At 37.0% G+C, this 17,169-nt stretch overlaps 1 protein-coding gene across 1 annotated transcript in view; it reads right to left on the bottom strand.

Moving 5' to 3' along the window:
• The window catches only part of CABIN1 (calcineurin binding protein 1), a 123,123-nt gene that overhangs the window by 65,061 nt on the left and 40,893 nt on the right, over positions 1-17,169 (bottom strand). The window contains exons 27-29 of the mRNA XM_062590094.1: positions 14,749-14,931; positions 12,089-12,426; positions 4,122-4,235 (exon numbers count right to left, since the gene is read on the bottom strand). Of these exons, the coding sequence (XP_062446078.1) occupies positions 4,122-4,235; positions 12,089-12,426; positions 14,749-14,931 (635 nt within the window). The remainder of the gene's footprint in view (positions 1-4,121; positions 4,236-12,088; positions 12,427-14,748; positions 14,932-17,169) is intronic.

Raw genomic sequence — 17,169 nt, 5'->3', positions numbered from 1 at the left:
CAATAATTATCCTTAACAGTTTGCAGCCTTGCAAGACTTGATGCACATGAATGTCTCTATTATATTGTGTGCATGCACAGAACATATTTTCATATGCAGGGAACAATTACCAAAGATGGACATCAAGATCTTTATTATTACCCTCCCCTCCAGAGAATGTGCCAGGAAAATACAAATACTGTGTAATAAACCATATGGAGAAGTTACTGATACACTGAGCTCAACCATCAAAATACTTCTTCCACAACCACCACCCACCCACTGACTGATGTATACCCATCATCTGTGCACAGAGTTTAACTTTTTTTTTGGTTCATATATCATGCCACTATTAATAAAACAAGCACCCTACTATATAAAGCAATATTGCAATATTTGGGTTTTTTTTTTCCTAGTGAATTGATTTCTAATTTAGTTACTATAGAAACCATTCTGGAGATCGCTTCAAGCTTTTTTTTTTTTTTTTTTTTTAGTATATCTATTTACACGTATGCACACACACAAGACACAGAAGAGAAAGAATGCTGGAGAGTACTTGTACATGCAGGTTATAGAGAAATGTGTAACTGGTCAAAAACAGAAACACAGCTAAAACTTCTGCAAGCCTAAACTGCAATAATCATTCATACAATGACTCCCACCACTGCCAGGGCAGTGGACATGCAAATAACTCTGGCCCTAGTTGTAACATAAGGGCTGTTTTCTGCTGTTTGAGAAGCAGGTAGACACAATAACGCAGAAAGCATATTTATCTTGAAACACCAAAGAGAAGTTCTGTACATCCTGACATTCTTCTAGTATGTCAAACAAGGTATCAGGGCTAAGCAAACATACCCTTTTCCCCCTCAGTCTGAAATCAGTAATAGATAATTTCAAAGAAATTTTAGCCACAGCTGAGTGACAGCTAACAAATTAGACAACAGAATGTGACACACACATTCAGTCCTGCAGTAAAATTTAAAAGGAGACAGCTTTACTCAGGTTTATTTCTTCTCATACAGGGCTCACATAAACATTTCATAAATAATTCTACTAGGAATATGCATGATTTATAAAATGTCTAGGAAGAGAAGGCTGGCAGAGTCCCTACTAGTCTTTGAACCACTAGCTTTCCCTCTCACACACAGTTATTTGTGCATGTAAAATTGAGTCATGTATAATTTCAACAACCCTGAAACTTCTGTACAAGAGATTAAAAACACTACCTCTACTGCTTCAAAAGAAAAAGGTATTTCAATAGTAAAGTATCTACAGAAAGCCATTTAGACATTCATTTAACTCTTTTGTGTCATAAAGCCCAAAGAGTTCTCAAAAAATAAAACTAAATGCATTGCATGGAAACAAATAAAAACTTTAAGCAAAGTGTTTCTGTTGAAAATACCCCTGGAGAACATTAATAAGCCTAGGAAATCTTTTAGAAGTTGGGCATTTTATTTATAAGATCGGATATGACTGCATATTTGTGTAGAGCTTTAAAGTTCTATTTTATCACCTGATTCTGTATGTGAAGACACTAGCAGGGACAGTGGGTTGTAATACCATCTGTATGCAATGGATGACACACAAGTCTGTATTCTCAGCACTGACCCAGATGGAGCAGCACATTTGCTTTCCCACAGCCTGGCTAGGAGCTGTTGATGAGAACAAACTATTTGAGGTTTAACCCAGGCAAAAGCAATGCAATGTTAGAGAGAGTTTTTTCCAAGTTGTTCACAGATTCAGATTCGTACAATTCTGGAATGTCAGAGGACACTAACAGCCTTTTTCATGGGCATTCGTAGCCACGTCTCTCTTGAATCTAGGTTTTATCTCTATGTTATGTCTGTGTCATCTGTACTGCATTACTGCCACGTGTTCTACACAGAGTGTTATCTGAAGAGGGTTTTGAAAATGTACCTGGTAGAAAATGAGATCACCAAAATATTTTACCATGCTAAGTTCATAATGCATATTGTACCTGTTCAACAGCAAGACTACACGGTATGTCTACAGGAAAAGTCAAGATGTTAGCATTGATTTACAAAGACTGATTTTAGCTCAACAATTTGTTTTGGCTGTCTGAGGCACTACATGTGCTAGTTATACTTGTCACCATAGCTGAGATGCACTGGAACACTTGAGATAAGAGTCCCCAGACTGAAGTGTCTCAAGGCTAGAGAAAGCGTTCTACATAAAGGACTCTTGACTAACGCTGTCTTCAACTATTGGCAGACCTAAATCCAAGCCAAAAGCATCATTTCACCATCGTCTCTTTTTTCTTACAGTACTGCCTGTACATTGCACTGGGCTAGGGTGTACCTTCTGTTGAAGGTTATTTTCTACTTCAAAATGTTTAATTTCCTATCAAAGAAAATTAATGGTATTAAACTATGGGAAATAAGTACCTTTAAAATTAAAAAAAATAGAATTATTGTATAGGTGTCTAGTATCTAGGCTAACATCTTTCAATCTTCAGTGTATAAAGAGATTTCTATCTGAAGTCAGGAACAATCGTTTTTTAAAATGCTGGAAACATCCAACTACAGATACGATGGGATCTATCTTTAAATTAAATTACCTAACATTGACATTCCAAAATAAGATATCAAATATGTCAGCCACTGTTCTCTCCTAATGTGGTAATTCACATTTTCAAGGAGAAACACTCCCTTACGCACACTGCTTAGTTCTCCACTGTTTGCCTTCCTCAGATATGAAAATATAGGATACTCTTGACACTTAAACCTGCAATAATGAACAAGCTAGCCTTGATCAAGCAAAGCTTACATTTAACTTTAAGAATGCTTAATAATTTCATTAACTGCTGTGAGAATGCTTGTGTTAGTTGGATCAGAGCCAAGACATTCACCAGCCTGAAGAGTTAATGACTGATACTACAGGATTCTTGCAGAGAAAGCAGGCAGATATTGCAGGGGAATAACCAGTAGAAACTCATGTAGTCATCAGCCAGATCACAACCGCGTGGTTTAAACCCTGTCAGGCTGACCGTGTTTGTTGATCAAAACTTCTTTTCAAAAGAATGGAACGAAATAGAAGGGTTTTTTTGCAAACTGATCCATGATACAGTTTGGAATTACTGTCAATATTTCTTAGTTGTTCAACCTTATAATTAGAGGACAGCACGTATCATTTTTAATAGAAGTCTGACAGAGGTGCTAATTAACACAACATAAAGCAAAAAAGATGGATGTTAACAGGTGCAAAATGGAAATAAATGCCACAGGAATTAAAAATATTAAAACAGAGCTAGGAACATAGCACTGGATAGATAAGCAGAGACTTAAAATTCTGTCATTGCAATCACTGGCAACCATACAACAGACACATCGCCCAGAAATACAAAGCAGAACATCTCCAGGCCCTTTCCACATATCGCAATCCGCAAAACGCCTACCGAATCCTATCACAAAAGAGCAGAAGCCACAAACACTAGAACATAGCTCAGAAAAGCAGGAGATACTAAAGACAACATCAGTATCTTAAAGTCTCTACCACAGCAGGGAATTTGCTAGGTGAAAGTGCTCAGATGATCCTCACAAGTATGCTATGTGCCACGTTACTGAGCAAGGCAGAGATGCTCTCGTAGTCTGAAAGAGCCCAGAGGCGCAGGGACGATCTGCATGCCTGAGCTGCTGGGGCTGCTCTTGCTGCAGAGGCACTGCCAAAGCTGAACAGAGGAAAGCTCCTTCCAGGAGGAGCCTGAGGAAAATCTCAGGAAAGCCTGAGATTTCTTGGAGCAAGTTTTTGCTTGTTCCAAGAAGTGAAGTCTAGCTGAGACCGAATAAACAAGGAAGAGGATAATTAAGAGGAACAGATAGAGAACCTGTATAGAGGTCTCAACCACCAATCATACCATTACCAAATATATGGTAAACAACATACAACTGAGAACCATCAGTGCTTCCCTCCCCATCTTTTAAAGCACACCAGGAATAAACCCTCTACGAGGGGAGGACCCCAGCAAATTCCTCTGTAATAAAACTTCATCTTTTGAGTGGCTCATTTAATGCTGCTATGTTGAATCCCACGTTACCGTCCCTTAGCAAGCTGCATGAAGGAGAAGCAGATGTTAAGCCCCAGCTGAGAAAGCACTGGTGTGTTTATCAACAGTATAAACTTACGTTGAAGAAATTCGTCTTGTTCCTCTCGCAGAAGAGGCCCTGCGCCGGCATGTGCTTCAGCTGCTGCCAGGGGCTGCCGCTGCCCAGCAGCACGTCGCGGGCCCACTGCAGGTTCTGCGGGGAAGAGCAGGGGGCACGTGAGTCACTCGGGGCTCGCACCACAGCTATACGTACTGCACATTCCCTGGCTTTTATTTATTAACTGACAAGCTCATTTCTCATTTTCCCAGGAGCTCCAGCGTGATAGCTAAAGCTTCAGTTCGGATGGTGTCTGGACGCGCAATTTGGTGACATCCCTCCATGGGGAAAAGCAAGTTTGATTCACAGAGCGAGCACTTGCGCTGATTAGGGTAAAATATTTTCTGTGTAAAGAAAGAAGTTTATCCCCAGACAGTGGAAGGAATTGGCCAAGGTGTCCTAGAGGCTTCCTCCACACATCGAGCCCCTTGCACGGGCACCCCCGGGCCCGCCATCCCAACCCTTCCCGCAGCCCCCCTGGGTTCCTTCAGCTCTTCCCCCCTGTGGCTGACACCACCACCCGGTTTGGAGCTCAAACGCGTCCTGGCCAGCTGGCAGGCCAAGCAGACGAGGCAACCCTTCAGCTTAAACGGCAGCTTTCTTTCGGAAGCGATGTTCATTTAGGCCTTTTATCTCTGCTCCGCCATCGATACCCAAGTAACTTTACTTAATCTCTGTGGAAAATTCTACGCCTGTCATCAAACTGGATTAATATTACTCAATGAGTTAATGGAGAAAGTATTGGTAAAGGACTTAATAAGAGACTAAGATCAAAAATTCATAAAAGTATTACTCTCGAGGAGTTCAGTGTCTGACATGAACATCTCTTGTGAAGGTGGAAACTAGGGACAGCTGTCAGCTCTGGGCAACACATGCTGCTTAGGAGTGCTAACAGATGGGCCAGTTATTAACTGTAAGGTTTCACTGACAGAGGTTTTGCTTTACTTCAGTTTTTCCTTCAGTTGACTTCATGACTGAGCATCAAACTGGCTTTTATAGAGGACGATAGCTTTACTACAGAAAAGATTTAAGAAACAGGAAGATGTTTTGTTCTGTAGAGACAGATGACAATGTTGGATTCCGATTTGTGTTGGCTGAAGATGCACTTCTACAAAACATAAATTTGATAAAATCATGTCCATCCAACAAGTAAATTACCTCTAAGTTGTAATATCACCTTAATATTCTATTTCGGTTACTAACAAGTTTCCAGGTTGATTCTTAGCTTGTTTTCCAGGTGGTTTCTTTGCAAGATTCTAGGGAAAGGGTAGAAACCCTGCACAGTCCCAAGTGTTTCTGTCCTATTGACAGTGACCACATGGAAGTCTTCAATGTCTTACCAGATTTGGAGCCTCCTCTCTGGCAAAATGCCAATTATGGATTCATGTGCAAGAGAGCTGAATTTTGGAAATCTCAGACAGATACTTAGAAATGTCAAATTTAATTAAGATTAAAGAAAGTAAAGCATGTAAACTTTAACTATACACTTCTACTGTACTGCTTCTGTAACACACATTTCTGTAATTCAATTAATCGAAGCCTGTAAAATACTCTGAAATACCTACAGAAAAAAATACAACACAAAAGAACCCATAGGAATCTGGTCTTCCACAAAAGCCAGTGATAAAGCAGTCTTTAATGTTAACACAGCAAGAATCAATCTTTAAGCTGTACTGCTATCCAAAATGTATGAAATTCTCCATTTTATTTTTGTGAACTAAAAATTGATGTATCCCTGTTTAAGGAAGGAGATGGCACTGTCTCATTTAAAGTTACTCAGTAGACCTCCCAAGGATTTCTGCATCACGCTGATTACACTGTTGCCCTATCCTGGGCCAAAAAAACCTATTTTTTTCAGGGCTTAAAACGCTACAGAAATGAATCTTTCAAGTTGTGCCTTAAAATTTTTGCTTAGCACAATCTTAAAAAACACTAATGGCAGCATACTTCACAAGTCTGCACATTTCCTCTTCTTCTAGAGAGTTGTGAGAGATGCCTGACTGTGGTACCATAGGCAATAAAACGTACTACAGCCAAGTCATCTGAAGAGTCCTCCTGTTTGGGGCAACCTAAAGACTGAAGATATTGAAGAGTGCCACTTCAGTGGTTCATGCAAGCCTATTCCCAGCTCACAATGCTGGATCCCGTATAGAAGAGGAAGGAAATACAGAAAAGACTACCGTAAATCCCTACCATCTATATGAAAATATCAAGAATTATTGCAAGTTGGTAGGGACGGTGTTTTTACTCTGCTCCATTCCAAGAATTAGCCTAACAATTAAAAAGGGCCACTCTTCTGTTCCCCTCCTTAAACTCTACTACACAGAAGATCCAGTTCACAATGCTCAAATTCCAGAAAGAATGATGTACTACTACTTTTTGATAGTGAAATAGAATAGAAGCAAAAGTCATAATAAACAAACCTACAGTTGACTTTGATCTTTCAACCATACTGCTTTGAATAAAATCAGGATCCAACAAAAATAAGCCCATCATAATAAGCCCTGAAGATCCAGACTCATAAATGCTTTATGTCATATTAAAGTAACCAGAAGCGTAAGGAGATTCTACTAACTGTGAGAACAAAGTAAAAAATTGCTTAATGTGTGGTCATAAGAATCTTACAGTTAAAACTACCTTAAAAAACAAAACAAAAGAAAACCTTAAAAGAAATACCACCAGCACCACAGAGTTTATATATAAAATCCAAGTCTACAATTTTTTTTCTTCTTTTTTAGTTAAGCTATGGATATTATTCCCGAATCTAAGTTTTATACTGAAAATGTTAAGAGACCATTAAGAGTAGTGTCATGTTCTGGTGATGTGCTATGTACATTATACTGACCACCTACATGCATGTATTTAGTACATATAATTCATAGGCTTTTACTGAATCAGATGATAACAGCAACCTAGCTAGGAGCATAAAAGATCATTCAGACAAATGGGGCAATTACACGGTAACTTCACACAATCAAAACTAATGTGAATAAAAAATGTAGTTACAGATTCTCTGCTGCCCTTCTTAAATCAGCATGATCAGTTATTCCCAGTAAATACGCCTGAGCAGGTCTCAACTCATTAGATTTCACAGTCTGCTCCACTCAGTTTTTAGCTGATGGAGTTATTAGGAGTGGGTGAAGGGATCCAGGACATAGCAAAAGGGATTTATTCTTCTTGGCACACTGCTTGCCAGTTTGAAGTGCTGGATTTAGCTGTCTGACTCAGGGCAATTATAAAGTACTCTTTCCAGTTCAGCAATTGCCTCCCACATCCTCATCACCCCAAGATTCAAAGGCAAGATGACTGACAGTAACTTGCAGAAAAGTTTACCTGCATTGTCAAAATGGAAAAGCAAAATCTCTCATGGTCAGATAAGTGGAAATCTGAATCACCTCAGAAATGGATACCCCTTAACTCCACGGTGTCAAAAGCCACCTTTACCTATCCCATGAACTCTGAAGTGTTGCTGAGAAGTGCACAGAATGTCCTAATAGTGCTTAGTCCTTCCCCTTATTTTCTTTTATAGTCTGTTAGATAGGCTTTGTCTCATTAGGAACTAGTGCTATAGCATCAAATAAAAGCAGAATAAACAGATTCTTGACCTTAATGGTAGCATTTTAAATGAACCGTTATTACCAAACTGTTGCTACTTGAAATGCTTAGACATATTAAGCTTACATGTTGTGCCTCTCAGTATGCATACGCATATATTAAGTCTATAAATAATTGGTAATTTTTATATGCATGCATTATGCCTGGTTTGACTGAACATTGCACAGTATTGACAATATATTATACTTGACATTAATTTATGTAGTCTGAATTAAAAAGACTTTCACACAACAGTAATTATCAATACAACTACAGTTGTCTTCTTAGGAATGATGATGTAAAAGAGACCTTGCCAGTACAGTCAGGCAGGCCCTGATGTCTCTGTTGTGAAGTGCATCATGGTTACTGCATCCAAATCTGGCTCAGTATCACAAGCCTTAAACTGCATAAATCAGGATATCTCAATGCAGGTGATGGATGATTAATATTATAAAAGCTACAGAAAGAATGATATAGCAGTGAATTCATTGTCTTTCTGAACCAAAATTCACAACCTCATCTTCCAAACGTAGCAGGAGACATTTCACCTGAAATAGTATTAAAATAGCTGTAATGCATACCATGACATTGGAATTTTTCTAATATTTTTAAAAATTACTCCACAATACAACTGCCACATTCAGTCAGTGAGTACATTACAGATCAGCTAATGAACTGTACCAGTTTGCCAAGTACTCTAGCTTTACATTACTGATAGTATACCATGATGCCAGCAAATAATTGTTAAAAACCCATTAAGGGCATAATAGATGATATAATCGTAACAGAAACTAAGTCATACAACAATACCTCTGAGAAATATCTTTGAGACTTTGCAAAGTACTTTTCATTCCATAATAAAAAAGTATATAAATAAGGATTTTTATTTCCTGACAATCTACTACTTGAAGAATATCAGAGCTACTCTACATATTGATCCATGACAACATAAGATAAAATATTCAACATAAGGTAAATATTCAACTTTCACAGAACTTGTTAATTATAGTGATAAATGATGTCTTGTCATTTTGAAGGTAAAAATTTAACATCACAAAGGATGAAGACTCCTCTTCAAAATAGACAGATCATGCAAATGTGAAACTAAAAGCACTGCCCAAGCTGGCAATGAAATAACAACTTCTAAATATTCACCCTCACTTTCCTGCATGTTTATTCAACGTGAAAAAAATGAAGCTATGTGCAAATTTGCTGTGATAACACAATAAAGAGAAATAGCCTCTAAAGACTAAGCAGAATTTTAGAAGGGGAAAAAAACAGAACGTGTAGCCAAACAAAATGCTGATTAAAAAAAAAAAAAAAAGAGCCCAATGACTATTTTTACTAATCGCTGAACAGCAAAATCGACAATACAATAACACGGGAGAAAACAGCTTGCATATGGAAAGCTTGTTGTTCTACTCACTATGGAAACCTGCCAATCTTCTGCTTTCCTGGCCAGCCATAAATTTTGGCCATTCTTCACAGAAACTCCTGGCAGCGGCACATAAATGCTGAGTTTTCCAATATGGTTGTATGTATTTTACAATTAATCTCAGCTTTCTAAAACTTACTAGTAGTCTAGTCTGCCCCAGTAGCAATTCAACCTTATCTACTTTATTTAAAATTTTTTTTTTGTTTTTTAATATTGGGCTTGTTAGCAGGATATCTAAGTATTCTCACTCTGGTTATTGCTGCAGTAGCTGCCTTTTGTGTTTTAAATTTGTTTAGGAGTAAAACTCCCGCCAAAGATGTATCAGTGTATCATTATGCCAAAGATATCATAGATACCTTGTTCTATGAAAGAACTTGAATCAGTAGTCTAAAAAAGAAAATTATGATCTCATGACAGCATGCAGTGTACACACATATGTTAGCAGGAAGATTTTTTTTTCATGCTGCTGAGTAGTTGTTTATCATGCAGCAAAAATAATTTTAAAAGGACAGTAAAACCCAACAGTCCTAGCTGAATCTGATAACTACTAGCCTCAAACAGGCATGATTCAAGTTTGTTGAGTTCTAAGAGGAGAGAGATTTAGACAACGCTGTGTGTTTCACAAGGAAAAACATCACAAATCACTAAGTTTATGTTTATATGTAGAGAGAGATATAAAAAGCAAAGGGGAGACATCATCAAGATAAAAGAAATTGAAGAAAGTATTTTGCAAATAGTTCCTCAGGCAAGGACATGCTATTTGAACCAATGAATTAAAAACATCAGCTCTTCTTTTTGAATGTTGATACACAATCATTTGTCAGTAACAGTAATGACAGATTGTGAGAATCCACAGCTCCTTTTAATGATTAGCTCCATGAAGAAATTAACAACTGTCACATGCAAACAGTTTCAAAACAAGCTTTCTTAAAAAAAAGAAAAGAAAAGAAAAAAATAAAGGTCATTTTTTTGGATATCACTGTACAGCCAAATGAAATATTCAAAACCTTACGCTTGATTGCTAATACACATTGCTGCTCAATTTGAAGCAGTACTGTTAATATGTTTTCTATTATGGGTACCAAGTGGTACGATTTGCTTTCATTCCCTTCCCTTCCAGTATTAGGGTACTGGGTGGAAATTTAGCTCATAAAAGCTTTGATACAGGCTGGGAAGAGAATTCATATTGCCACATATGACATGACACAAGAGTTCTAAGTACAAAATCTGTGAGTTCAAACCTTGATTATCACAATTAGTCAAATAACTGATCAATTTAGACTTACAATTTATATACATTTTACTAACTGATATTTCAGAAAGACATAGGATTAGCATAGCAGAAGTATGAAAATCATACTTTCTGTAGACCAAGTTCTATGGCATCCACATGCAGTAGATTTTACCAGACTTCTGCAGTGATAATTCTACCATTTTCATAAGGAGAATGTAGTATATGTGTGTTACAAATATTGCTTAATTATGTGGGAGATAATCCTCTTTGCAACACTGTTACCAGCTTTGAACATAAAATAAATATGCTCAATCTGAAAATAAGGCATGACTTTAAATCAGAAGAATGTTAATTAATAGCAGAAGACCTTTGAAATTAATTCTTCCATGCAGAACATGCAAGAATCATGCTGCAATAAGAAAGTTATTTTACCTTCACCTCAAATACGCACTCATTCTATTACAGTGACCAAGACACAGTTATGCCTTGTTTAAACCAATACCACAGGCTAATGCACAACAGGGTATTTGACTGACTTTCATTCAATGATTTCTGAACAGCAAATAATTTTGTCATACTCAAGGAGATGAAAATAAAATGTAAAGAAAGGATCATGAGACAAAAAAAAAATGCAATGTCCCACTTTTGAGTTTTTCTATCAAGTCTTATTTCTGTGTAGAAATAGTTAGGATTTTATATCTAAACAGTCATCAGGTAGCTACCCTAATCCTGTGCACAGTATTAGAGAAAGCACTTTTTCCTAGGAGATGAACAGAATGCATGTAGGTGTTAAAGACTTGGGCTTTCCCCAACTGTATGATGGGAGGTAGATATATAATAATCCTATTTTCATAGTGGCTTCATATTAGCTTCTTTTTCTGGATTGCTCCAGAATAGTCCTTTCAAAACAACCTGAAATCTTTTCAGAGTTCTGTGAAAACACTGCTGATTGACTAGCAAGCCACTAGGAACCACTTTACTTCCTCATGATTAAAACGCACCACCCTAAACTACATAGTAGCTTGAGATCGCATGAATGCAGCAAGAAATCTAGTGCTTTTATTTGTCACAGACCTACACAAATATCAAATCTTACATTTTAAAGCACCCACTCTCATCTTATTTCTGTTTATACAATGACCACACATGCAAAATTAGGTATGCAATTTTGGTTTTGTGTTGTTTAAAAAGTGGGTCCAATGCATTAATTGTCTCTATGCTCTGGCATTAGGGAATCTTTCATTCTGTTGATGAAGACCTAAGATTCTCAGAAAACATGTATGTGTCACCTAATGTGTTTTTCCATCAATCTGATGAATTTCTGCTTTCAAGCCATTTTTCAGTCCACTTACTCGTTAAAAGAAATAACGACTGTCATTTTTACAAGAATATCATAATTTATATGACGTATCTAAAAGCTATTTCTTTGCTGAAGAGCAAAAAATAATTTAGTTCAATAATAAAAAAAAGGAATTTCCTACTCACCTGCCTCACACACACAAATCATAAATGATCTAGGTGCAACAGACTTCCCAAAGCATAGTTTCAATCCAAGTTGGAGTAAACCTGTAAATCTGCTGCATTTTAATACTGAAACTTCTGAATCAACACAAATGGCAATATGGTTTATATACTCAGGCAATAAACCAACAGTCAACAAGCTATTGCATCAGCAGTTTGTCTCACCTTGTGTGTTTTGCTGTATGTGTAGAGATAAGCCAATCTGTAGAGGCTCTTGTAGTGCTGGGGAAAGCGACTGAGACAGAGACAGAAGGAGGCAATACACTGCTCTGTCAGGAACTTTCGCTGCTCCTCAAGGTCTGCTGGAAGACCCTGAGGAAATTCAGAAGCATCTACACAAGGTTCAGGTTTCTTTTTGCAGTCCCACTGGGAAGGTGGTGCGATTGTAGCTTTGATGGGATTGCCAGAAGCAGACTGAGGATCCAGTAGAACTTTTTGGCCAGTAGGCTCAGCAGAATGGTAAGATTCTGAGTTCTCCAGCAGCTCTTCTGGCTTTCCTGCAACTGGAACATTAACAGTAGACTGCATGACAAAAATGATACAAAATAAATGGTAATCCTTTTCTTCATTAAAGTATACACAGAATTATCCCAGTGCTTCCTACAAAAAATTATTACTACTCTTGGTGTTTAATAAATAAGCTGCAGCTCACTAACAGAGCCACACACACTGATCTCTCCATCATCTTTGGTACTTTTCCCTGAGCAATAGTAGTAAGCCAGCCTACCTTACCCAGTGCAGGATTTATATAGCATTAGAAGAGAATAAGAGGGGGCAACAGCAAAAGAAGAAATTAAATTCAAAAACATACACTGCAAAGAAAGAAAGAAGGAACAGAAAAATAAAGTTATCCTGGTAAGTGAAATTTGTTATTTTAAACAATCTATCTAGAAGCATACAATTTTTGAATATGATTTAAGCTCAGAAAAAAAAAAAAAAAGATCATCAGTAACTGATACACCTTTCTAGATAATACAGAACCTAGAGTTACACTCAAACATTTCTGTAGTAAACTCAGTAATCAACTAAACCACAATTCAATTGAATCGTCTTTTCTTGAAAGATATGAAATCTCACATTAGAAAATATTTGTTACAGTGGAAATTTTCTCGTTTCATGTTAGCTAGTCCTTACTACTAAAAACATGCACAAAACATGCAGTTTATATTTTCTGCTTTCATTGTTTTGTCACAGAATTTTACTGTCTTTGCTCAGATAAAGAACCTCTTACATTTGACCTTATCTCCCAATGACCTGGAGTCCACTAAAGAAGGATAAACTTGCTCTAACTTTTTCTCTGTTAAAGCTGAACTTCAAGTCAAGAATGTTTTTCAGGCCAGAAACTTTTCAAAAATTGCTTGAAGAAATCTATCCACCATCATTTTACTCTACAGAGAGCATTATAGTACAAATCTTCAAGCATTTCCTAAAAGCATTTTTTCAATAGCCTTATATATGGCAAGTCTACAGGCCTTTAGTCTATAAGGAGGTTGCTTTGCTTTTGGATTTTGTTGTCATTTAATCATGCCTTAGACAATTCAAACAAGCGAAAAAAAATTTAGCAGCTCATATAACACAGGTAATGAAAGCATGTACAAATATTTCCTATTTAATACATATTCAATGCACATAATGAATTAAAAAACCATACAGGAATCATTTAAGTTTTTTAAGCTTCAATAAACCCTGACATTCAATAATATTCATAGTTAAGTCAGGAAGGTACTTTTCAGATACAGCATTTGTACTAATAAATATCAATAATATAAAAATGCATCCAGCAGTTTTCTAGACATAAAGCTGATGGTAACGGCACAACTCACTGCAAGCCTGAAGACGACCCATGTTTTTAGTCCAGCTCCCAAAAGGTTACTAGAATTAATGACAGTGTAAGTACAATTTTACACACTTAGGAACTAGTATCTACCTCGCTTTATGTACACAAACATATCACCATGGATTTCCTTAACTCAGGCAAGACTGAAGTAAAATATTCTTAAACTACTGAGGGTTTTATGCATGCAACACTAATAAAAAAAATAATTAGCAGGCACTTGTTCCCAGAGAGATCAGTGAAATGAATTAGGGCTATTCATACAACATGTTTCGCATATCTATGAAACTGGAAGAGACTAAAACATAGTCTAAACTGGCAGAAAACTTATCAGCTCACATTTCAAAGGACATATAATCCAGAAACATGGGCAAAATTTATACGTCGGTCTTATTTTCTGTATCTCTTTCCCTAATGAAGTCCAGTCGCCCTGCTACCACATCCAACTGTACAGAGAGAGAGAGAGAGAGGGAGGGAGGAAAATTCCAGCTAATAGATACTGGAAGGTCTAAAAAAAAAAAAAAAATTTTTTTTGAAACAGTTTTTCCAGGGGAATACAGAACACTAAGGTATTTTATGTGGAAAATCGTGGCAGAGAACACTCCCACTTCTCTACTGAAATAAGTATCCAGTGGAATAAAATATCTAATTCCACTACTTGTGCTCTTCAAGGTGCTGAATGCCAGTCTGTTACTAGGCCAGAACACAAAGGGCATCAATACCTAAGGAAAGAAGGAAAGCCAGCCAAACGGCTATCACAGACAGCAATTGATCACATAATTCTTCAGTTCATAAGGTTTTAAAATGAAGTAAATTATGATGATGGCTATATAAACAATAAACAGTTCTAATTTTAAGGTACACACATACATGCAGAAATAATGTCTAACTAAAATTCTCACAGTGCAGCATCTTTCAATGCTTCTGCATGCTGGAAGAAACATTTTAATTAAAATATACTAGCGGATCCTATCTATTAAAATGGTCATACTCTTTTCCTCTGCAGATCCCGGGGTTTCTTTGTTCAGTATCAATGCGTCGGAACAGGAAGTAGAAATCCTCTTCTCTGTGTAAGACTTCTTCAGGCTGTCTTGAGAACTAGCAGGCTCATTAAACATATCCTGGGTGGAACTGGAGTCAGAGAGCACTGCTGCAGTGCTATCTTGACTCCTCTCTGCAAAACAGATAAAGAAGAAATGCACTATTTCATCCTCATCAAGCTGTTACTTGCATCTTAGTAACAGTAACACAGAACTGCAACAACTGCAAATCTCTTTCAAATGCAACACAGGATCCATAACCACCACCCATTCTGTTGTTGAAGAGGTATTTATTTGCCTACTTCAATATACCAGTTTTACCTCACCTCTTTGTGTTAGGAAATGAAAACCCCAAAGTCTTCTTTCATAAGGTATTATTGAAGGTTACTGCATTAGGATGTCCCCCTAGCAGATTTTTTTTTCAAAATATAATCCTGGATCTTGGTTCAACAAAAATGAAGCTCAACTTTGACAAACAATTGAGGACGCAATATTTCAAATGTTGTATGTTCCTATCAAATTTTGCAATTTTACTGTGCCATTTGCTTTGAAAAGCATCCTCTGTATCTTTTTGTCTGACATAATCAAAACCCATTTGATAAGAGAATCTAGAGACAGTAATACCAGTAAAAATTACTTGTAAAGGAGGGAAGAATCAGTATCACTGAAGAGGGCAAGACACGATTGATCACTGATGCCATCTATCCTGAAAGTGTTAGATGCTGCTCATTAAGTGTTCTGAAAGATGATTTCACATGGCAGATAAACAACCCATCAAAGAACTGCATGTCTAAGACAGGCAGGAAAACTCTTAGACCTCAAAGCAGTAGACAGAAGAATAAGAGAAGTGACTCAGCCTTGACATATATGCTTGGGTGGAGCAGTGTATGGTGGCCACTGATTACATTACAGTCAGAACAAAGTTGTTAATCCACTGACAGCTGTTTCAGTGCAAGACAGTTAGTTGTACATGACTGTGACTGTGGGGGATAATATTTGCTTAGAATGAACAGCAAGTTAAAATGTTTCACTCATGCCTGAAACTACCCTGATATAAGCAAGTCCTTATCTATCAGGGGCTGTTAAAGACAAATCTGTAAGAACAAAAAATGAAACTTAGTATCTCCAACAGAAAGACAGAAAGATGCATACGTATTTTTCCATGGGATGAAAAATGGCATTGTTCTGTAATACTGTGCCAGCAGAACTCAGCATCCAAAACAAAACTCCCCACATAGGCCATACTCTGTAAATCTGTAGACCAAGATTAATTTACAGTTTTTTATTAAGGTACAAGAATAGCTTAACCAAGAGGCACGGTATAGCCACTGTTCAGGTAGTCCCATTAAAATTTTATTAATTAGTTTTCTTGATATGATCAAGAAGCAAAATAAAAGCAGCAAAGACCTTTCCTTAAGATGAGCTGATTTACAAATATCTAAATGTTGTCATAAGCCTGGAGGTCAGTTCTGATGTGTAGGTAAGGACAGATGAAACATTAGAACGTAAATCAAGAACTGCTAAATCAATATGTGAGAGTTAACATGTTATATTTCAAATGTATGCATGGCAGTGAAGTTTTTCCACAGGGGTAGCAAGTGTAAGTATCTCCTTTCTAGCAGTAACTAGCTCTTTTAACTCAAAATTTCTACTAAAACGCAGAATGTGTCAGTATATATGCTCATTTCCCCTTTCTTTCAACATATTTACTGTATGAAAAAAAAATCGTAGCTCCTTAAATCTCTGAAAAACAGGAGATGTTGAGATTACTTCCTGTTATTTTAGATACTTCTTGAGTGTAGTAGATGCTTTTAAACTAACTGAGCATGAAGAAAAACATTAGAGTACTTCAGGAATTAGGAGCAGCAATCATAGTTATTGGCAGTAAATTCTCAGCTGTCACAGAGTAAGATTCCAGTGATTGGAAAACAGAAAATGTAGTACCTGTCTTTAGAAAAGATAAAAGGTCAAAAGGAAGGGACATGACACTATTAGCCAGCTGACTTCACTTCAATTTCCAGGAAAACATTTGTACACAAATAAATCTGTCTATGAGCACCTAAAAGATAACAAGATCAGTAACAGAAAATATGGATTTATCATAGACAAATCAGGTCAGACCAATATTCAAACTGTGGAACAAAATCTTTCAAGTGGGACAAAAGCAGCAGGTGTCACGTACTTTGATTTCTGGTAATCCAGTATTGAAGTTCATAACTAATGTATGAGTATACAGAAATCTTCTAGGGAATATAAAGTGAAACTATTATTGATGGAAAGCTGCACACAGAGTATTAATCAATGCTTCATTTTTAGTATGAGAAGATGCTTAAAGAAAGGTCCTCAAAGTTTCTGTTTTGAGTCCGGTGTAA

Source organism: Rhea pennata, chromosome 17 (genome assembly GCF_028389875.1).
Source record: "Rhea pennata isolate bPtePen1 chromosome 17, bPtePen1.pri, whole genome shotgun sequence".
Taxonomy (NCBI): Eukaryota; Metazoa; Chordata; class Aves; order Rheiformes; family Rheidae; genus Rhea; species Rhea pennata.
The sequence above is the reverse complement of the archived record's forward strand: the minus strand, read 5'-3'. Positions and strand labels throughout refer to the sequence as shown.